Source organism: Embiotoca jacksoni, unplaced genomic scaffold (assembly GCF_022577435.1).
Source record: "Embiotoca jacksoni isolate LCO1_2020_lvr unplaced genomic scaffold, fEmbJac1.0.p SCAF_114, whole genome shotgun sequence".
NCBI classification, from domain to species: domain Eukaryota; kingdom Metazoa; phylum Chordata; class Actinopteri; family Embiotocidae; genus Embiotoca; species Embiotoca jacksoni.
The window spans coordinates 221095-244811 of record NW_027185246.1 but is presented as its reverse complement, the minus strand read 5'-3'; the positions used below and the strand labels follow the sequence as shown (position 1 = coordinate 244811).

The window sequence follows — 23717 nt, the reverse complement described above, 5'->3', positions numbered from 1 at the left end:
TGTGTTCCAGGACTGGATGTGAACCAGGTCTGGATGTGTTCCAGGTCTGGATGTGAACCAGGTCTGGATGTGTTCCAGGACTGGATGTGAACCAGGTCTGGATGTGTTCCAGGACTGGATGTCATACTGTAGCATGTTGTTTAAAATATCAAAAAAAATTCACACTATTTGTGTGTTTGTTGTAACGTCATCACAGTAAAGTTAATTAATCCAAACGTAAAAGACTCTCTGAGGTTTCTAATAAAACTTTTATTATCATCAGTCAGCTCATCATTGTTTTGCACACTACTGCATGTTAACACAAGTCATGTGACCCAACACCTGTTCTCCACCTGTCTGGAGGTGTTGGTAGACAGGCAGACGGGTGGACGGGTAGACGGGTGGACTGGTGGACGGGTAGACAGTTGGACAGGTAGATGGGTAGACAGGTGGACTGGTGGACAGGTAGATGGGTGGACAGGTAGACAGGTGGACTGGTGGACGGGTGGACAGGTGTTGTGTCACAAAGGGACCAGAATCTTAAATCTGCATCTACATGTGAACATGCTTCAGAGGACACGTCGTCAACATCTTTATTATTCACCAGCAGGAGTCCAGGAGGAGTCCAGGAGGAGTTAACGAGGAGTCCAGCATGGCGACTTGCATGCAAAACAACAGCTCATGCAGCTGCGTCAACGGGTTCATCAACAAATCATCTAACACATACGAAATATATTATAATGTCAATAAACTGTTATAAACCAAACTGGGCGGGGGAGGAGGAGGGGGGGGGGGTTATGCTGCCTTCAGGGACGCAGCAGTGTGTTTGTGTGCTTTTCCTGAACGCTACAATCGGCTTGGCATGCACGACGGACGCTAAAGGTGCTACTGTTAGCATTTCACAGGTGAGGTGGACCACTTGACCTTAAAGACACGCCTCCACCGCAGGAACTCGCCCCGGGAACCTTTTCAAGGAAGCACGAGAACTTCAACGACCGGAAGCAGCAGAAGAAATCATGACGGACCGACAATCATTTTGTACGTAAAATAAACATGAAAATGTCGTCTTCGTCTTCACGGCGGGAACTCCGATAAAACCTTCACTTCCTGGTAAAGTTCCGACCTCCATCTTTAGTTCTCTTCGAGTCTTTAACTCGTGTAAACGTATAGGAAGACACCCGTAACCATGACAACGATCCCACCGTCAGCTGGAGCGATGAATGTCCTCTTAAAAAAGGTCATTCTTATGTGTCAAAGGTCACGCTTCACCTACCTGATGAGTATTCACCGCTACGGAGAGTCCACCCGGTTTGGACTCCAAGAGGACACTTCAGAACCGGTGGACCGGGATCAGGACAAGGAGACCCAAGAGGACCTGACAGGACCCGAGTGTACCCGAGTAGACCCAAGTGTACCCGAGTGGACCCGAGAGGAACCGAGTGGACCCGAGAGAACCCGAGTGGACCCGAGTGTACCCAGGAGGACCCGAGTGGATCCAAGTTGACCCGAGAGGAACCGAGTGGACCCGAGTGGACCGAATGTACTCGAGTGGACCCGAGTGGACCCGAGAGGAACCGAGTGGACCCGAGAGGAACCGAGAGGACCCGAGTGTACTCAAGTGGACCCGAGAGGATCCGAGTGGACTCGAGAGGAACTGAGTGGACCCGAGTAGATCCGAGAGGACCCGAGAGAAACTGAGAGGACCCAAGAGGAACCGAGTAGACCCGAGAGGACCCGAGTAGACCCAAGTAGACCTGATCCAGGTCCACGGGAGGTGAGCCACCTGTCCACGCTAAAACACAGAGTAGCATCTTTAACGTCCACACCAACAAAGAACAAAGACGGTAAACATTTCTCCCAGTCCAGGAGAGGGGTGGTGTCCGGGCGGCGCCGGTTCTTAGAACGGCCTGGAAGACTGGAACCTGCTGGGCCTTTTAGGCTTGATGCCCCTGCTGTTGTAGTAGTCGACCACCTGGTTGGGCACTTCTGCTAGCACGCTCTTAGCCAGAGCAGCCGGAGATGCCTGAGGAGACAGGAAGCATCAATCAGCTGCTTCAAACACAAACAGGAAGTAAACACAAACCAATCAGCAGCCATCAGTGATGTCATCAACCATCAGTGATGTCATCGTTGGTTTGTGAACGTTATGAATCCTCCAGTTCAGATTCTGTCCGTCACCATCTTGTTAGTTCGGAGCGGTTCGGAGCAGGAAGTGACCATATTTGGACGAGCTGGGGGAGGAGCCAGCGGTGGATCTGTCCGATCTGATCGGAAACCTGACGATACTACGTCCCGCCCACCGATAGCTGTAACCTGACTGCACCACAGGCCTGTCAATCAAACAGACACGCCCCCAAAAACAGGTCTTCTTGAATCTTCTTTTCTAATGAATGAGGGATTATTTTCAGATGGACCTCCAGAAAACTAATAAGAAGGAGTGACTTTAGCTAACAACACCGAGATAACTGATGGACACATTTTATTCACTTTGGATTTGATGAGAGAAGTTGAATGGGAGTCTATGGAGCCGGAGGCTTTTTGGAGCCGACCTCTGGTGGCACTCGCTGGTATTGCAGCTGAAGACACTTCTGGATCAGAACCATTTTACAGACCTGAAGCTACGAACTCTTAGAAACAGTCTGTTCAACTGTCCAATCAGCAGGACGGATTTAAAAAAAAAAAAAACTAGTTACTGTTTAGATTAATTCAGAACTTTGATATTCTGTTTATTAATCTGATGTTCTATTCAGATTAAATCCTGGATGAAGAACATGGAGGATAAACGTCCTCCATCTGAAACCGTCACACTCGTTAATAAAAAAAGATCGGTTGGCAGATTGTCCCCCCCCCTCCCTCCCCTCTCCCCCCACCAGCCCATTATTTCAGGGTCACACGCTGTTATATTTAAACTCTGCATACTTTAGTATCAACAAGACATTTTCCAAATTAACACCCCATCTGGTCCAAATTCATGTTTCACTGAACGTGTTTGAGAATAATTAACGGAGGAGAGGACAGACGTTTCGGATCAGAGAGGTTAACGAGAAACTCAACGTTTAATTAGACAATCTGCAGCGTTTAAAACAACATGTTAGAGTGGGCGGGTCTAAAAACAGAATCAGACCTGAGTCGTGTGTTTCTGAGGAGATTACTCACCAAAACTCACTGCGTTAAATCAACAAATAAAACAACCGACGGGACTAAAACAAAAAAATCTGCTGCAGCTACAGTTTCAGACTGTCGATGACAACTTTTGTTTGTTTATATTAAACTACAGATGGAGACAGCCCCTAGTGGTCCTCAGTGGTACTACAGATGGAGACGATGGAGACAGCCCCTAGTGGTCCTCAATGGTACTACAGATGGAGACGATGGAGACAGCCCCTAGTGGTCCTCAGTGGTACTACATTTTAAGTTGCTTCTGCAGTGTCTTCCTGGACTACGTTCAGTGTATTCAGTCGGTGGCTGCAGGTCTTTCTTTCTAGCGACAGGAAGTTGTGATATGATGAGTGTGAGGCAGAAACACATTAAACAACCGTCTGTGAGCTGAGTACCATCAGTCTAAATTGGTGCCATGACGACCTCAGGTGGGAGGAGCCTCTGTTGTGTGTTTCTAGCAGAACGGTTGAAGATGATTCGGACTCACGTGTTTGAAGTTGTGGAAGGGGACGAACTGGACAATGTCCCGGAGGACGGGCTCTCCTTTGGGCGACCGCAGGATCCCGTCGTCACCGTCCAGCATCTGCATGTCGCTGAAGTCGGCGTTCCCAATGCCGACGATGATGACAGACATCGGGAGGTGGGAGGCCTGGACAATGGCCTCCCTGGTGTCGGCCATGTCGGTGATGACGCCGTCGGTCAGGATCAGAAGGATGAAGTATTGCTGGAGGAGGAAGATGGAGAGAAACAGTCAGACCGGCTCATCATCATGTTGCAGCAGCCTTGTCATTGGCTGACTGACACCTTCACTTCCTGTCTGTGGCTCCAGATCTGTCAGCTGTTTGTTGGGAATCACTGACTGATTCCACAAATCACCAGCTCGTATTTCTGCGCGTCTTCCTGGACTCCTTCTGGCAGATGGACAATCTCTGAATCTCTGAATCTCTGAATGTCTGGATGTCTGGATGTCTGGATATCTGACTGTCTGACTGTCTGGATGACCTCACCATGGCCTCCTTGGTGTGGACTTCCTGTGAGGCCGAGTGGGCGACCTTCTGGATGATGGGGGCGATGTTAGTCGGACCGTAGAGCTGCAGCCTCGGCAGGCAGGCCTGGTAGGCCTCCACCACACCCTGGATACCTACCGCAGCACAGACAGGGTTCAACTACAGACACAGGGTTCATCTACAGACACAGTGTTCAACTACAGACACACAGGGTTCAACTACAGACACACAGGGTTCAACTACAGACACGAGGTTCAACTACAGACACACATGGTTCACCTACAGACACAGGGTTCAACTACAGACACACAGGGTTCAACTACAGACACGGGGTTCAACTACAGACACATAAGGTTCACCTACAGACACACGGGGTTCACCTACAGACACAGGGTTCAACTACAGACACACAGGGTTCAACTACAGACACACAGGGTTCAACTACAGACACACAAGGTTCAACTACAGACACGGGGTTCAACTACAGATACGGGGTTCAACTACAGACACACAGAGTTCAACTACAGACACAGGGTTCAACTACAGACACACAGGGTTCAACTACAGACACACAGGGTTCAACTACAGACACAGGGTTCAACTACAGACACACAGGGTTCAACTACAGACACGGGGTTCAACTACAGACACACAAGGTTCAACTACAGACACACAGGGTTCAACTACAGACACGGGGTTCAACTACAGATACGGGGTTCAACTACAGACACACAGAGTTCAACTACAGACACACAGGGTTCAACTACAGACACACAGGGTTCAACTACAGACACAGGGTTCAACTACAGACACACAGGGTTCAACTACAGACACACAAGGTTCAACTACAGACACGGGGTTCAACTACAGATACGGGGTTCAACTACAGACACACAGAGTTCAACTACAGACACACAGGGTTCAACTACAGACACAGGGTTCAACTACAGACACACAGGGTTCAACTACAGACACACAGGGTTCAACTACAGACACAGGGTTCAACTACAGACACACAGGGTTTAACTACAGACACACAGGGTTTAACTACAGACACACAGGGTTTAACTACAGACACACAGGGTTCAACTACAGACACACAGGGTTCAACTACAGACACAGGGTTCAACTACAGACACACAGGGTTCAACTACAGACACACAGGGTTCAACTACAGACACAGGGTTCAACTACAGACACACAGGGTTTAACTACAGACACACAGGGTTCAACTACAGACACACAGGGTTTAACTACAGACACACAGGGTTCAACTACAGACACACAGGGTTTAACTACAGACAGTGCCTCGTCTCCTCACATCAAAGAGTTTTCTCTCCGTTGCACAATATTGAAATCATTTTGTTTCAAAGACAGAAATCTCAGCTCGTACCTGCACACTCGGGGTTCTCCTCATTAAAATTCACTGCAAAGTCGTGGGAGACCTGGAGGGAAAAGTGGGGGGCGGGGGGCTGTTTGAAATCTACATCAATAAAAAATCTTCAACAATGAAACAAGAAACCAACACACACACACACACACACACACACACACACACACACACACACACACAGTCACACACACAGACACACACACACACACACACACACAGAGACACACACACACACACAGACACACACACACACACACACACACACACAGTCACACACACACACACACACACACACACACACACACACACACACACACACACACACACACACACACACACACAATCCATCTTCATCATTTCTGCAGCTTTTTAAATTTTATTCTCGACATGTAATCTGAACAGTTGACGGACCGACACACACACACACATAGATGAGGTAGCTCTGGGCATTTACAGGAAGTGTCAATCACTTTCTGGTTTCCAGGGTAACAGTGCACTGGCTGATGCTGCATCCCCTCACGTAGGAGAACAGGTGTGCGGTTTGTCAGGTGACCTGAAGCATCGACGTTTGTCTGTCTGTAGCTCAGAAACAGCTCCTGATTCATTTTAATAGAAACAGCAGCCGCACGGCATCATGGGAAAGGATGTGAGGGTGCAGGAGGGGGGACAATAAAGGCGGTAGCTCCCCGGGGCGACGAAGACAAGGAGGCGGGAAGTTAATCACCAACATCTGACCCTCTGAAGGCCCCCCAATCCTCCGCTGACAGAGTGCATGCTGGGTAAATTACCTTGAAGTCGGGGGGGATCTGAGCTCCGAAGCCGAACGCCGGGAACATTTTATCACTGCAGGAAGAAAAAAGAAAAGTATAGGTGGAGAAGAGACGCCAGGGGAGGCGCTGTGATTGGCTGACAGCAGGAGTTAACACACTCACCTGTCATAGTCCTGGCAGATCTCTCCGACGGCCACCAGCGCCTTCAGGTACTCGTTGGGCTGGAACGGGTGGATGTAGTGCAGCGAACAGCTGTTCCGAGGATCTCCGTTCGAGGCCGTGAAGTCGATGGCGACCTGCAGACACATCGACCAATTGGGGATCAGATCCAGTGTCAGTCACGAGGATACGCCGAAGCCTGTAATACACCCACCGGTCCACCAGAGGACAGCGTGACGACTGCTGCTCACATCACCTCATCACGTCAAACCCCCTGCAACGACCTCCGTCACATGACCCCTGTCACATGATCCTGCTTTTCACGATGCAGCGAGGAAAACCACCACAACGACAAACTACCCTCTAGTGGACCGTTGGGTGTATTACAGGTGTGGACGAGGACAAAACCTTCAACAGCAGAGATGAGGCTGACTGAACACAAACAACCAGACACACACTAAATGTACACAAAAAGACGCAAAACCACAACAAAGAGACACAGAACAACAACAGAGACGTAAAACAACAACAAACGGACACAAAACAACAATAAAGAGACAAAACAACAATAAAGACACAAAACAACAACTAAGAGACAAAACAACAACAAAGATATGCAAAACAGCACCAGAGACACAAAACAACAACAAAGAGACAAAACAACAATAAAGACACAAAACAAAAACAAAGATGTGCAAAACAACACCAGAGACAAAACAACAACAACGAGACAAAACAACAACAAAGCGTCACTGACAGTGTGAAGACGGTGACTGTGAAGGTCCAGTGAGCTGTTCGTGGTTTCGTCACTATAACACGCGTGTTCAGATCCCACACGTGTGACGCAGCTGAACAAGAGTTCGTCTTTGAACACGAGAGGAAACAGAAACATCTGTGAACTAAACCAAGTGCTGTGTCCTCTGAGACACACAGAGACACACACACAGAGACACACACACAGAGAGACACAGAGAGACACACAGACACACAGAGACACACACACAGAGAGACACAGAGAGACACACAGACACAGACACACAGACACACAGAGACACACAGACACACAGAGACACACAGAGAGACACACACACACACACACACACAGAAACACACACAGAGACACACAGACATTCTTCCACACTGATTTACTCTCACATTCAGCAGTAAAACTCTTTCAGTGTTGATATGTTTGTTTGTTTGTTTGTTTGTTTGTTTGTTTGTTTGTTTGTTTGCGTTGTCTACTGACAGGAGAGTGCTTGCAGCAGCAGGATGAGACTGACAGAGACGGAGGAGTGAATGTGATTATTGATGAAGTCAGAGAGAACAACAGACAGACAGAAGGTGTTCTCTGCTGGCCAGGTGAACCATCTCATCAATAAACTGATCTTTAAATTCAGAACAAACAAACTGAATTCTGTTTCAAAGTCGGCAGACAGTCGTTACTGCTGCTAAAATAAGCTAAGCTAAGCTAAACTAAGCTAGGCTAGTTACCTTTAGCAGCATGACTTTTCTATCCGCTCAGATTTAAGATTCAGATTTTATTTCATTTTTGTAGGAAACATTCAGTTCAGCTTTAAATGTCAAAAAGGTTCAAACTGGCTTTAGCTGAAGCTAACAGCTGGCTTTAACTAGTCGGGTAGTAGTGTGTAGTGGTGTGTAGTGGTGTGTAGTAGTGTGTAGTGGTGTGTAGTGGTGTGTAGTAGTGTGTAGTGGTGTGTAGTGGTGTGTAGTGGTGTGTAGTGGTGTGTAGTAGTGTGTAGTGGTGTGTAGTGGTGTGTAGTGGTGTGTAGTAGTGTGTAGTGGTGTGTAGTGGTGTGTAGTAGTGTGTAGTGGTGTGTAGTGGTGTGTAGTGGTGTGTAGTGGTGTGTAGTGGTGTGTAGTGGTGTGTAGTAGTGTGTAGTGGTGTGTAGTGGTGTGTAGTAGTGTGTAGTGGTGTGTAGTGGTGTGTAGTGGTGTGTAGTAGTGTGTAGTGGTGTGTAGTGGTGTGTAGTGGTGTGTAGTGGTGTGTAGTAGTGTGTAGTGGTGTGTAGTGGTGTGTAGTAGTGTGTAGTGGTGTGTAGTGGTGTGTAGTGGTGTGTAGTGGTGTGTAGTGGTGTGCAGTGGTGTGTAGTGGTGTGTAGTGGTGTGTAGTAGTGTGTAGTGGTGTGTAGTGGTGTGTAGTAGTGTGTAGTAATGTGTAGTGGTGTGTAGTGGTGTGTAGTAGTGTGTAGTGGTGTGTAGTGGTGTGTAGTAGTGTGTAGTAGTGTGTAGTGGTGTGTAGTGGTGTGTAGTGGTGTGTAGTGGTGTGTAGTGGTGTGTAGTAGTGTGTAGTGGTGTGTAGTGGTGTGTAGTGGTGTGTAGTAGTGTGTAGTGGTGTGTAGTGGTGTGTAGTGGTGTGTAGTAGTGTGTAGTGGTGTGTAGTAGTGTGTAGTGGTGTGTAGTGGTGTGTAGTAGTGTGTAGTGGTGTGTAGTGGTGTGTAGTAGTGTGTAGTGGTGTGTAGTGGTGTGTAGTGGTTTACTACTAATGAAGTAGTATGAAAACCTGACCTTTGACTCTCTAATGACAGCAGGAAGCAGGAAGTGCGAGCGGCAGCAGCTTCCTGTCCTCGGAGGTCTCTGGTCGGATCCCAGTGAGACTCAGCGAGCTGCTAACTGGAACACGGAGGCTGTCTGTGTGTGTGTCTGTGTGTGTCTGTGTGTGTGTGTGTCTGTGTGTGTGTGTGTGTGTGTGTGTGTGTCTGTGTGTGTGTCTGTGTGTGTGTGTGTGTGTGCTCACAGTGAACTGGATCTGACAGCCTCCCATGATATAATCCAGGAACGAGTGCATCTTGATGATCTGCAGACAGAAACATTTTAGTATTAAAGGTTTGTGTGTTAAATCGACTGATAATTGAATGGAGTCTGGTCCTACAGATGGAGAAACCATGGCAACGCAGAGCACACTGGAAGTAGTATTTATCACATTCAGTTTCTTCGTGGGACGACATCCATCGGTCAGCGGTGAGACGGTGCAGTAATGACGATGTCACTTCCTGGTTTTAGCACGCTGTGATTGGCTGCCTGAGTTTGAGGCCCACTGCTGGCTGACAGAATGAGATCAGAGGATGTCTGAAAACGTTTCCCGCCTCCTCTCATCCCTCAAGTTTAATTAGCTCGCTGCTCAGAGCTTCTCTCTAATTAGTTTCTTCGTTGAGCTCCGCCTCCTTGTTTTTAAAGCGTTCAGCAGCACCGCTCTTCAACCTGTCGAGTGTCTTCAGGATGAATGTTTCCTGATCTCGTTCCCCGACGCGCCGCCTGGAGGAAATGTCAGCTCAGACACACCTGGACCCAGACACACCTGGACCTAGACACACCTGGACTCAGACACACCTGGACCTAGACACACCTGGACTCAGACACACCTGGACTCAGACACACCTGGACCTAGACACACCTGGACCTAGACACACCTGGACTCAGACACACCTGGACCCAGACACACCTGGACCTAGACACACCTGGACCTAGACACACCTGGACCTAGACACACCTGGACTCAGACACACCTGGACTCAGACACACCTGGACTCAGACACACCTGGACCTAGACACACCTGGACCTAGACACACCTGGACTCAGACACACCTGGACTCAGACACACCTGGACTCAGACACACCTGGACCTAGACACACCTGGACCTAGACACACCTGGACTCAGACACACCTGGACCCAGACACACCTGGACCTAGACACACCTGGACCTAGACACACCTGGACTCAGACACACCTGGACCCAGACACACCTGGACCCAGACACACCTGGACCTAGACACACCTGGACTCAGACACACCTGGACCTAGACACACCTGGACTCAGACACACCTGGACTCAGACACACCTGGACTCAGACACACCTGGACTCAGACACACCTGGACTCAGACACACCTGGACCTAGACACACCTGGACCTAGACACACCTGGACTCAGACACACCTGGACCCAGACACACCTGGACCTAGACACACCTGGACCTAGACACACCTGGACCTAGACACACCTGGACTCAGACACACCTGGACCCAGACACACCTGGACCCAGACACACCTGGACTCAGACACACCTGGACCTAGACACACCTGGACTCAGACACACCTGGACCCAGACACACCTGGACCCAGACACACCTGGACTCAGACACACCTGGACCTAGACACACCTGGACTCAGACACACCTGGACCTAGACACACCTGGACTCAGACACACCTGGACTCAGACACACCTGGACTCAGACACACCTGGACTCAGACACACCTGGACCCAGACACACCTGGACTCAGACACACCTGGACCTAGACACACCTGGACCTAGACACACCTGGACCTAGACACACCTGGACCCAGACACACCTGGACCCAGACACACCTGGACCCAGACACACCTGGACTCAGACACACCTGGACTCAGGGACACCTGGACACTTGTGCTCAGGGACACCTGGACACTTGTGCTCAGGGACACCTGGACACTTGTGCTCAGGGACACCTGGACTCGGTCACCTTGCACTGGTTCAGGATGACGATCCCGGAGTTCTTGTAGTTTTTCTTCTTCACTGTGTATTTAGGATTAATGCATGGCCACTGTACCTGCAACACACACACACACACAAACATGCACACACAAAAACACCCACAAACACACACGCACACACACACACGCACACACACACACACACACACGCACACACACACACACGCACACACACACACGCACACGCACTCACACACACACACACACACACACACACACACACACAGTTTAACTGTCAGTGGCTCCACCTCCAGAACCAGGAGAAGATTTGATCATTTGAACAGGAAGTGACCTGTCGTCCGTCGATGGCTCCTCTCATCTCCTTGAACGTCGCCTCGAACTCTCCGATGTAGTCGTGTTTCCCGTTGGAGTCCCAGTCCCACACTGTACACTGGACAGGGGAACAGGGGGACAGGAGGACAGGAGGACAGGAGGACAGGGGGCAGGGACACCCGCTCATGGGGGGGTGAGTGTTTGTGTGAGTGTGTGTGTGTGTGTGTGTGTGTGTGTGTGTGTGTGTGTGTGTGTGTGTGTGTGTGTGTGTGTACCTGCAGCTTGCGTTCGTGGTCTCCACTGCAGAGGGAGTTCAGAGACACTTTGAATGTTTTCCACACAGGGTTCAGATTATTCATGACGGTCTGAAAGACAGACAGAAACGAGAGACTTTACACTGCAGTGTGTGTGTGTGTGTGTGTGTGTGTGTGTGTGTGTGTGTGTGTGTTACCTCGGTTCTGTAGACCAGCTGCAGTGTGGCGTCATCGTTCAGCCGGTAGATCTCCAGGAAGGGATCTGATTTACTGAAGAAGTCCTACACACAGACAGACAGACAGACAGACAGACAGACACACACACACACACACACACACACACACACACACACACACACACACACACACACACACAGCATTAATGCTTCCTTCCAGATGTTCAAGCTACCCGTGCCATGTGCACTAATGCATCCCTGTACCATCACAGATGCTGGCTTTAGAACTGAGCTGATAACAAGCTGGATGGTCCCTCTCCTCTTTAACCTGGAGGATGCAGCGTCCATGATTTCCAAACAGAATCTCAGATTGTGATCCATCAGACCTCAGGACAGTTTTCCACTTCACCTCAGTCCATCTTCAATGATCTCGGTCCAGAGAAGGCGGCGGTGTTTCTGGATCATGTTTCTATCTGGTTTCAATGGTTTTCACAAGTGTTCCTGAGCCCATGCAGTGATTTTCACCACAGAATTGTGTCTGTTTTTAATGATGTTACCTTATCGTCCAGCTTCCTGGCGCTGAAGGAGAGCTCAATGTAGTCGTCATTCCCCGTCAGCTCCTCTGCAGAGATCTGAACACACACACACACACACACACACACACACACACACACACACACACACACTTTGATTAGAGGCTCATTATGAAGCGTGGTCTCCACGATGAATATTCAGCTCACCGTGATGATGGTTTTTCCAATAGTCCCTCCTGGTCTGAGAAGAGCTTTAGACAGTTTCCTCTGAGAGATGATCTGTAACACACACACACACACACACACACACACACACACACACACACACACTCGTTTTCTGCCTGTTTATTCGGTTCGTTTTCAGGTGTTTGAAGTTTTGTATGAAATTAGTTTGAAATCAGAAGATGAAAAGAAAAGAAAGATTGTCTTCAGAGGAAATAAAAGCTGAAAGTTAAATTAATTTGTGTTCATGTGTTGATCATCACTTCACACCGAATCACAGATTTATTTACTCATTTAAATATCAGACTTCACTATTATTTACTTCTCATGAAGCATGTTGTTCATCTAAACTGTATATTAGTAGATATTCGTTAGAATTCCTGTCTCTCTCCGTGTCCTCACCAGGTGAGTCCGTCCTCACCAGGTGGACTCACCTGTCCCAGCGTGCACTCCACCGATCCCAGGAAGTGGGCCTCCTTCAGGCTGCTATTGATGTCGAACATCTCGAAGCGGAGACGCTGCACCTCTTCAAAATAAAAGTCCAGAGTGAAGACCTTGGAGTAGGTAGGGTGGACGCAGCTCTGGATCACCTCGGTTCGGTCCACCTGCAGGAGACACCGACACACAGGTGGTCTTTAGGAGGACAGGTTCACTACTCTGAAAGACTGTGTGGGAAAATAGTGCAACAATCTAAAAATAATGTTCCTCAACGTAAAACTACAAAGAATTAGTGGATTTCATCATCTACGGTTCATAATATCATTAAAAATCATTAAAAAAAAAAATTTTTTAAATTAAATCATTAAAATCATTTTTTTAAAAATCATAAAAAATCATTAAAATCATTAAAAGCATTAAAAATCATTCCAGAAACTGGTTTCAGTTCCCAAACGTTGAGATGATGCAACACACGTGAACACATGAACACATCACATGATCACATCACATGATCACATGAACACATGAACACATCACATGAACACATGAACACATCATTACATGAACACATGATCACATGAACACATGAACACATCACATGAACACATGAACACACAATCACATGAACACATGATCACATGAACACATGAACACATCACATGATCACATGAACACATGAACACATCACATGAACACATGAACACATCATTACATGAACACATGATCACATGAACACATGAACACATCACATGAACACATGAACACACAATCACATGAACACATGATCACATGATCGCACGAACACATGAACACATCACATGATCACATGAACACATCACATGAACACCTGATCACATGATCACATCACATGAACACATGAACACATCACATGAACACATGAACACATGAACACATCACATGAACACATCACATGAACACATGAACACATCATTACATGAACACATGATCACATTAACACATGAACACATGAACACACAATCACATGAACACATGATCAAATGATCACATGAACACATGAACACATCACATGATCACATGAACACATCACATGAACACCTGATCACATGATCACATGAACACATGATCACATCACATGAACACATGAACACGAACACATCACATGATCACATGATCACATCACATGAACACCTGATCACATGATCACATGAACACAAACACATCACATGATCACATGATCACATGAACACATGAACACATGATCACATCACATGAACACCTGATCACATGAGCACATGAACACGAACACATCACATGATCACATGATCACATGAACACATCACATGATCACATGAACACATGATCACACGATCACATGAACACACAATCACATGAACACACGAACACATCACATGAACACATGAACACATGAACACAATCACATGAACACATCACATGAACACATGAACACATCACATGATCACATCATCACATCACATGAACATATGATCACATGAACACATCACACAATCACATGAACACATGAACACATGAACACAATCACATGAACACATCACATGAACACATGAACACATGAACACATGAGCACATGAACACGAACACATCACATGATCACATGATCACATCACATGATCACATGATCACATGAACACATCACATGATCACATGAACACATGATCACACGATCACATGAACACACAATCACATGAACACATGAACACATTACATGAACACATGAACACATGAACACATGAACACAATCACATGAACACATCACATGAACACATGAACACATCACATGATCACATCATCACATCACCATATGATCACATGAACACATCACACAATCACATGAACACATGAACACATGAACACAATCACATGAACACATCACATGAACACATGAACACATGAACACATGAACCGGTCCAACTTTTTACACATGTTGCTGACATCAGATTCAAAATGATCAAATATTTTTATAAAACAATAAAATGTCTCAGTTTAAACATTTGATTTGTTGTCTTTGATCTGTTTTATATAAAATTTTGACTTTTTATGATTCACAAATTATTTACATTTTACACAACGTCTCCACTTTCTGTAAACGTGGTTCTATTATTGAATCAGTGTTCAGAGTTGTCCAACAGTCGTCCTCGTCTTCGTCTCCTCGTTTCTTCGTCTCTCCGTTTCTTCATCTCCTCGTCTTCGTCTCTCATCTCTCTTCGTCGTCTCTCTTCGTCTCCTTGTCTCTCCTTGTCTCCTCGTCTCTCCTCGTCTCTCCTTGTCTCTCCTCGTCTCTCCTCGTCTCCTCATCTCTCCTCATCTCCTTGTCTCTCCTTGTCTCCCTGTCTCTCCTCATCTCTCTTCGTCGTCTCTCCTTGTCTCCTCGTCTCTCCTCGTCTCTCCTTGTCTCTCCTTGTTTCTCCTCGTCTCTCGTCGTCTCTCCTCGTCTCTCCTCGTCCCCTCATCTCTCCATCTCTCCTCGTCTTGTTCGTCTCCTCGTCTCTCCTTGTCTTCTCGTCTCTCCTCATCTCGTCTCCTCGTCTCATCTCTCCTCCTCTTCTCTCCTCGTCTCATCTCCTCGTTTCTCCTCGTTTCCTCGTCTCCTCGTCTCTCTTCATCTCCTCGTCTCTCCTCGTCTCCCCTCGTCTCCCCTCATGTCCCCTCGTCTCTCCACGTCTCTCCTCGTCTCTCCTGGTCTCTCCTGGTCTCCTCATCTCTCCGTCTCTCCTCGTCTTGTTCGTCTCCTCGTCTCTCCTTGTCTCCTCGTCTCTCCTCGTCTCGTCTCTCCTCATCTCGTCTCCTCGTCTCATCTCTCCTCCTCTTCTCTCCTCGTCTCATCTCCTCGTTTCTCCTCGTTTCCTCGTCTCCTCGTCTCTCTTCATCTCCTCGTCTCTCCTCGTCTCCCCTCATCTCTCCTCGTCTCTCCTCGTTTCCTCGTCTCTCCTCGTCTCTCCTCGTCCCCTCGTCTCGTCTCTCCTCGTCTCTCTTCGTCGTCTCTCTTCGTCTCCTCGTCTCTCTTCGTCTCTCTTCGTCTCCTCATCGTTTCCTCGTCTCTCGTCATCTCTCGTCGTCTCCTCGTCTCTCCCTGTGTCTCCGTCTCTCCTCGTTTCTCCTCATCTCCTCGTTTCTCCTCGTCTCTCCTCGTCTCTCCTCGTCTCCTCATCTGTCCTCGTCGTTTCCTCGTCTCTCCTCATCTCTCCTCATCGTGTCTCTTCGTCTCCTCGTCTCTCTTCGTCTCTCTTCGTCTCCTCATTTGTGCCCGTCGTTTCCTTGTCTCTCGTCGTCTCCTCGTCTCTCGTGTCTCCGTCTCTCCTCGTCTCTCCTCGTCTCTCTTCGTCTCCTCATCTGTCCTCGTCGTTTCCTCGTCTCTCATTGTCTCTCGTCGTCTCCTCGTCTCTCCTCGTGTCTCCATCTCTCCTCGTCTCTCCTCGTCTCTCTTCATCGTCCCTCTTCGTCTCCTCGTCTCTCTTCGTCTCCTCATCTGTCCTCGTCGTTTCCTTGTCTCTCGTCGTCTCTCGTCATCTCCTCATCTCTCCTCGTGTCTCCTCGTGTCTCCGTCTCTCCTCGTGTCTCCTCGTCTCTCCTCGTCTCTCCTCGTCTCGTCTCTCCTCGTCTCTCCTCGTCCCCTCGTCTCGTCTCTCCTCGTCTCTCTTCGTCGTCTCTCTTCGTCTCCTCGTCTCTCTTCGTCTCTCTTCGTCTCCTCATCGTTTCCTCGTCTCTCGTCATCTCTCGTCGTCTCCTCGTCTCTCCCTGTGTCTCCGTCTCTCCTCGTTTCTCCTCATCTCCTCGTTTCTCCTCATCTCCTCGTTTCTCCTCGTCCCTCCTCGTCTCTCCTCGTCTCCTCATCTGTCCTCGTCGTTTCCTCGTCTCTCCTCATCTCTCCTCATCGTGTCTCTTCGTCTCCTCGTCTCTCTTCGTCTCTCTTCGTCTCTCTTCGTCTCCTCATATGTGCCCGTTGTTTCCTTGTCTCTCGTCGTCTCTCGTCGTCTCCTCGTCTCTCGTGTCTCCGTCTCTCCTCGTCTCTCCTCGTCTCTCTTCGTCTCCTCATCTGTCCTCGTCGTTTCCTCGTCTCTCATTGTCTCTCGTCGTCTCCTCGTCTCTCCTCGTGTCTCCATCTCTCCTCGTCTCTCCTCGTCTCTCTTCATCGTCTCTCTTCGTCTCCTCATCTCTCTTCGTCTCCTCATCTGTCCTCGTCGTTTCCTTGTCTCTCGTCGTCTCTCGTCATCTCCTCATCTCTCCTCGTGTCTCCTCGTGTCTCCGTCTCTCCTCGTCTCGTCTCTCCTTGTCTCTCCTCGTCTCTCCTTGTCTCCCAGTATTAACTCCAGATGAGAGTTTTAAACCAAAACAACCTGCTGACGGTAGAAAAGTGTCCTTCATGGTTTCAGCAGGACGACACGGAGGACGATCCGCTGACTCAGGGTTCCTCTGTTCTCCGGAGGATCGTTACAGTTCCACCTGATCATAGACGGTCCGACTGCAGCGGCTCGGCAACGAGCATATTCCTGCCGTCGCCGCTTCACATCCACTGATGACAACAACAACTCGTTTAACAACCACTGAGCTGTCGGACAGAGGAGTGTCATGTGGTGAAGTGGGCGTGTCACGTGGTGAAGTGGGCGTGTCATGTGGTGAAGTGGGAGTGTCACGTGGTGAAGCGGGCGTGTCGTGGTGAAGTGGGCGTGTCACGTGGTGAAGTGGGAGTGTCGTGGTGAAGTGGGCGTGTCGTGGTGAAGTGGGCGTGTCGTGGTGAAGTGGGCGTGTCGCGTGGTGAAGTGGGAGTGTCGTGGTGAAGTGGGCGTGTCGTGGTGAAGTGGGCGTGTCACGTGGTGAAGTGGGCGTGTCACGTGGTGAAGTGGGAGTGTCGTGGTGAAGCGGGCGTGTCGTGGTGAAGTGGGCGTGTCGTGGTGAAGTGGGCGTGTCACGTGGTGAAGTGGGAGTGTCGTGGTGAAGTGGGCGTGTCGTGGTGAAGTGGGCGTGTCGTGGTGAAGTGGGCGTGTCGCGTGGTGAAGTGGGAGTGTCGTGGTGAAGTGGGCGTGTCGTGGTGAAGTGGGCGTGTCACGTGGTGAAGTGGGCGTGTCACGTGGTGAAGTGGGAGTGTCGTGGTGAAGCGGGCGTGTCGTGGTGAAGTGGGCGTGTCGTGGTGAAGTGGGCGTGTCTAAACCTGATGAAGACGATGGACCTGATTTACTAAGATCTCAAATAAAGGTACTAAATTGCATGTGTGAAGTTTGCAGGTGATTTTACAGACGCAGAGCTTCAATAAATCACTCAGGATGTACAATCCTGACATTGATCCAATAATTCTGTCTCCCTCCTCTTCTTCTCTGCTCCTCTTCTTCTCTGCTCCTCTTCTTCTCTGCTGGAGATCTCATTCTCACTCTTCTGTCTAAACTCTGCTGAGTTCTGAATGAATCTAACCTCTGAAACACTCAAAGCTTCTTCATCCTGATTGGTTGGTTTGAAGGTGACAGCCCCCCTCCTCCCCCCTTCACCTCGTCACACTGACATGAAGACGCTCAGAGAGGAAGATCAAAGTGGGACGAGAGGAAGAGGAGACGATGAAGAGGAGGAATTTGTGTGTGCGTGGACACCAGAATGCTAAAAATACAAAGTAAAAGTGGAGCAACAGAAAGCAGGTCTGACCGAGTCACAGCACGAGCAGCAGTGCATTATGGGAAAACTCCTGACACAGTTCCTGCTGCTGAACTCCAGCAGACAGAAGCGCCATGTCGCCATTTTGCCCCGCCCACCTCCTGCACACCTGACAGCACCACAGACCTGTCAATCAAATTTCATGAGAGAAGTTGGAGTCAGCCCCTGGTGGCCCTCGGTGGCGCTGCAGCTTCAGGCTCGTTGTTTCTTTAACATTTTCTGTTCAGTCCAAAAAATGTCTTCTAAAACCATCGAATGTTTCTGGGATTAAATACGTCTGCTGAGTTCATTTAAATTCATTCAACTTCTTAGATCATCGTTTGAACCTAAAATCTTCTCCAGCTGTAATAAAAATGTTGGTCCAGAATTAAACTCCCGGACGGTTCAGTGGATGCTTCAATCAGACACACAGTGGTTGCCGGGGCGACCTACCTCCATCCACTGTCCGTGGGACTGCATGTTGAGGACAATGCAGGGGTCCGGTTTGGACAGCGCGTCCCGGTCGGAGACACCCTTACAGGTGAGTCTCAGCTCCACCTTGGTGAGACACGCGCTGCTGAACAGACCCAGAGAGGACGCGGCCGACTCGTAGATGTCACTCATGGTGGCGGTGGGACAGGAGGTCTGTTGGACAATAAAATCAGAAACACATCCTCACAGTCTCAGAGACGTCCTGCAGGAATATCAAAACAAAAAAAGACATGGGACACGGGGACACTGGGACATGAGGACACGTCTTCTAACACTCAAAACTGCAACCAGCTGACTCATGTCCACAGATCGATTCATAAAAATCACAAAATCAGAGCAGAGAAAATCAGAATGAATCTTTTTACAGCTTTCAGACACATTCAGCTCATTTTTATATCTGATTTTAATATCTCAGGTTTTAATATCAAGTTTTAATATCTCAGGTTTTAATATCTCAGGTTTTAATATCAGGTTTTAATATCTCAGGTTTTAATATCTCAGGTTTTAATATCTCAGGGTTTAATGTTTTACAGGTTTTAATATTTCAGGTTTAAATGTTTTACAGGTTTTAATGTTTTACAGGTTTTAATATCTCAGGTTTTAATGTTTTACAGGTTTAATATCTCAGGTTTTAGTATTTTACAGGTTTTAATATCTCAGGTTTTAGTATTTTACAGGTTTTAATATTTCAGGTTTTAATATTTTACAGGTTTTAATATCTCAGGTTTTAATATTTTACAGGTTTTAATATTTCAGGTTTTAATGTTTTACAGGTTTTAATGTTTCAGGTTTAAATGTTTTACAGGTTTTAATGTTTCAGGTTTAAATATTTTACAGGTTTTAATATCACAGGTTTTAGTATTTTACAGGTTTTAATGTTTTACAGGTTTTAATATCTCAGGTTTTAATATTTTACAGGTTTTAATGTTTCAGGTTTTAATGTTTTACAGGTTTTAATGTTTCAGATTTAAATGTTTTACAGGTTTTAATATCTCAGGTTTTAATGTTTTACAGGTTTTAATGTTTCAGATTTAAATATTTTACAGGTTTTAATATCTCAGGTTTTAATGTTTTACAGGTTTTAGTGTTTCAGGTTTTAATATTTTACAGGTTTTAATATTTCAGGTCTTAATGTTTTACAGGTTTTAATGTTTTAGGTTTAAATGTTTTACAGGTTTTAATGTTTCAGGTTTAAATGTTTTACAGGTTTTAATATCTCAGGTTTTAATATTTTACAGGTTTTAATATTTCAGGTCTTAATGTTTTACAGGTTTTAATATCTCAGGTTTTAATGTTTTACAGGTTTTAATATCTCAGGTTTTAATGTTTTACAGGTTTTAATGGTTTAGGTTTAAATGTTTTACAGGTTTTAATGTTTCAGGTTTAAATGTTTTACAGGTTTTAACATTTCAGGTTTTAATATTTTACAGGTTTTAATATCTCAGGTTTTAGTATTTTACAGGTTTTAATATTTCAGGTTTTAATATTTTACAGGTTTTAATATTTCAGGTCTTAATGTTTTACAGGTTTTAATGTTTCAGGTTTAAATGTTTTAAAGGTTTTAATGTTTCAGGTTTTAATGTTTTACAGGTTTTAATATCTCAGGTTTTAATGTTTTACAGGTTTTAATATTTCAGGTTTTAATGTTTTACAGGTTTTAATGTTTTAGGTTTAAATGTTTTACAGGTTTTAATGTTTCAGGTTTTAATGTTTTACAGGTTTTAATATCTCAGGTTTTAATGTTTTACAGGTTTTAATATTTCAGGTCTTAATGTTTTACAGGTTTTAATATTTCAGGTTTAAATGTTTTACAGGTTTTAATATTTCAGGTTTTAATGTTTCAGGTTTTAATGTTTTAGGTTTAAATGTTTTACAGGTTTTAATGTTTCAGGTTTAAATGTTTTACAGGTTTTAATATTTCAGGTTTTAATATTTTACAGGTTTTAATATCTCAGGTTTTAGTATTTTACAGGTTTTAATATTTCAGGTTTTAATATTTTACAGGTTTTAATATCTCAGGTTTTAATATTTTACAGGTTTTAATATTTCAGGTTTTAATGTTTTACAGGTTTTAATGTTTCAGGTTTAAATGTTTTAAAGGTTTTAATGTTTTAGGTTTAAATGTTTTACAGGTTTTAATGTTTTACAGGTTTTAATGTTTTAGGTTTAAATGTTTTACAGGTTTTAATGTTTCAGGTTTAAATGTTTTACAGGTTTTAATGTTTCAGGTTTTAATGTTTTACAGGTTTTAATATCTCAGGTTTTAATGTTTTACAGGTTTTAATATTTCAGGTTTTAAGTTTTACAGGTTTTAATGTTTTAGGTTTAAATGTTTTACAGGTTTTAATGTTTCAGGTTTTAATGTTTTACAGGTTTTAATATCTCAGGTTTTAATGTTTTACAGGTTTTAATATTTCAGGTCTTAATGTTTTACAGGTTTTAATATTTCAGGTTTAAATGTGTTACAGGTTTTAATGTTTCAGGTTTTAATATTTTACAGGTTTTAATATTTCAGGTTTTAATGTTTTACAGGTTTTAATGTTTTAGGTTTAAATGTTTTACAGGTTTTAATATCTCAGGTTTTAATATTTTACAGGTTTTAATATTTTACAGGTTTTAATATTTCAGGTTTTAATGTTTTACAGGTTTTAATGTTTCAGGTTTAAATGTTTTACAGGTTTTAATGTTTCAGGTTTAAATGTTTTACAGGTTTTAATATCTCAGGTTTTAATGTTTTACAGGTTTTAATATTTCAGGTTTTAATGTTTTACAGGTTTTAATATCTCAGGTTTTAATATTTTACAGGTTTTAATATCTCAGGTTTTAATGTTTTGCAGGTTTTAATGTTTTACAGGTTTTAATGTTTTACAGGTTTTAATATTTCAGATTTTAATGTTTTACAGGTTTTAATGTTTTAGGTTTAAATGTTTTACAGGTTTTAATGTTTCAGGTTTTAATGTTTTACAGGTTTTAATATCTCAGGTTTTAATGTTTTACAGGTTTTAATGTTTCAGGTTTTAATGTTTTATAGATTTTAATGTTTTAGGTTTAAATGTTTTACAGGTTTTAATGTTTCAGGTTTAAATGTTTTACAGGTTTTAATATTTCAGGTTTTAATATTTTACAGGTTTTAATATCTCAGGTTTTAATATTTTACAGGTTTTAATATTTCAGGTCTTAATGTTTTACAGGTTTTAATATTTCAGGTTTTAATATTTTACAGGTTTTAATATTTCAGGTTTTAATGTTTTACAGGTTTTAATGTTTCAGGTTTAAATGTTTTACAGGTTTTAATGTTTTACAGGTTTTAATATCTCAGGTTTTAGTATTTTACAGGTTTTAATATTTCAGGTTTTAATATTTTACAGGTTTTAATATCTCAGGTTTTAATATTTTCCAGGTTTTAATATTTCAGGTTTTAATGTTTTACAGGTTTTAATGTTTCAGGTTTAAATGTTTTACAGGTTTTAATGTTTTAGGTTTAAATGTTTTACAGGTTTTAAACTTCAGGTTTTAATGTTTTACAGGTTTTAATATCTCAGGTTTTAATGTTTTACAGGTTTTAATGTTTCAGGTTTAAATGTTTTACAGGTTTTAATATCTCAGGTTTTAATGTTTTACAGGTTTTAATGTTTCAGGTTTAAATGTTTTACAGGTTTTAATGTTTTAGGTTTAAATGTTTTACAGGTTTTAATATCTCAGGTTTTAATGTTTTACAGGTTTTAATGTTTCAGGTTTAAATGTTTTACAGGTTTTAATGTTTTAGGTTTAAATGTTTTACAGGTTTTAATGTTTTAGGTTTAAATGTTTTACAGGTTTTAATGTTTCAGGTTTAAATGTTTTACAGGTTTTAATATCTCAGGTTTTAATGTTTTACAGGTTTTAATATTTCAGGTTTTAATGTTTTACAGGTTTTAATATCTCAGGTTTTAATGTTTTAGGTTTAAATGTTTTACAGGTTTTAATGTTTCAGGTTTTAATGTTTTACAGGTTTTAATATCTCAGGTTTTAATGTTTTAGGTTTAAATGTTTTACAGGTTTTAATGTTTCAGGTTTTAATGTTTTACAGGTTTTAATATCTCAGGTTTTAATGTTTTACAGGTTTTCATGTTTCAGGTTTTAATGTTTTACAGGTTTTAATGTTTCAGGTTTAAATGTTTTACAGGTTTTAATGTTTCAGGTTTAAATGTTTTACAGGTTTTAATATTTCAGGTTTTAATATTTTACAGGTTTTAATATCTCAGGTTTTAATGTTTTACAGGTTTTAATATTTCAGGTTTTAATATTTTACAGGTTTTAATATTTCAGGTCTTAATGTTTTACAGGTTTGAATATCTCAGGTTTTACTATCTGAAGCAAAATAACCTCCCTGAAGATGTTTATGAAGACATGTTTCACATCCTGTCACACTGACACACATTTGAATGTTTCATGATGACAACAGCAGCTGAGAAAAGGCGGGAAGTCCGTGTGCAGGAATGAAGACATCAGCATGAATGAATGATCCACTTCCTCTCTTACCTTCTCAGATGAAGAAGAAGCTCCAGGGCGGGAAAAGCATCCGAAAGTTCCCAGTTGGAGCTCAGACGGACTGAACTGAGATCAGCTGCGCAGCTTCATCCTCTCCTCCTCATCCTCTCCTCCTCATCCTCCCCTCTTCCTCCTGTGGCTG

The 23717-nt window shown here is 44.4% G+C and overlaps 2 protein-coding genes across 3 annotated transcripts; both read right to left on the bottom strand.

The window, feature by feature from the left end:
- Positions 1 to 229: 229 nt before the first annotated feature.
- LOC138194811 (copine-4-like) lies at positions 230 to 23713 on the bottom strand. Of its 2 annotated transcripts, XM_069143798.1 has the most exons (16): positions 23567 to 23713; positions 19007 to 19198; positions 12913 to 13083; positions 12464 to 12535; positions 12281 to 12355; positions 11745 to 11828; positions 11569 to 11658; positions 11313 to 11411; positions 10990 to 11076; positions 9223 to 9282; positions 6471 to 6604; positions 6327 to 6381; positions 5539 to 5590; positions 4146 to 4279; positions 3626 to 3862; positions 230 to 2002 (listed from the first exon to the last, which is right to left on the bottom strand). In XM_069143798.1, exons 2-16 carry the CDS (start codon positions 19175 to 19177, stop codon positions 1877 to 1879), a joined length of 1647 nt encoding a protein of 548 aa, XP_068999899.1. In that variant the 5' UTR covers positions 19178 to 19198; positions 23567 to 23713; the 3' UTR covers positions 230 to 1876. The 2 variants fall into 2 exon arrangements, with proteins under 2 accessions (XP_068999899.1, XP_068999900.1); XM_069143799.1 differs by lacking the exons at positions 10990 to 11076; positions 11313 to 11411.
- On the bottom strand, positions 15275 to 16085 carry LOC138194786 (uncharacterized). The gene is made up of 2 exons (XM_069143765.1): positions 15870 to 16085; positions 15275 to 15568 (listed from the first exon to the last, which is right to left on the bottom strand). The coding sequence occupies exons 1-2, from the start codon at positions 16083 to 16085 to the stop codon at positions 15275 to 15277; spliced, it is 510 nt and encodes a 169-aa protein (XP_068999866.1).
- Positions 23714 to 23717: the final 4 nt, after the last annotated feature.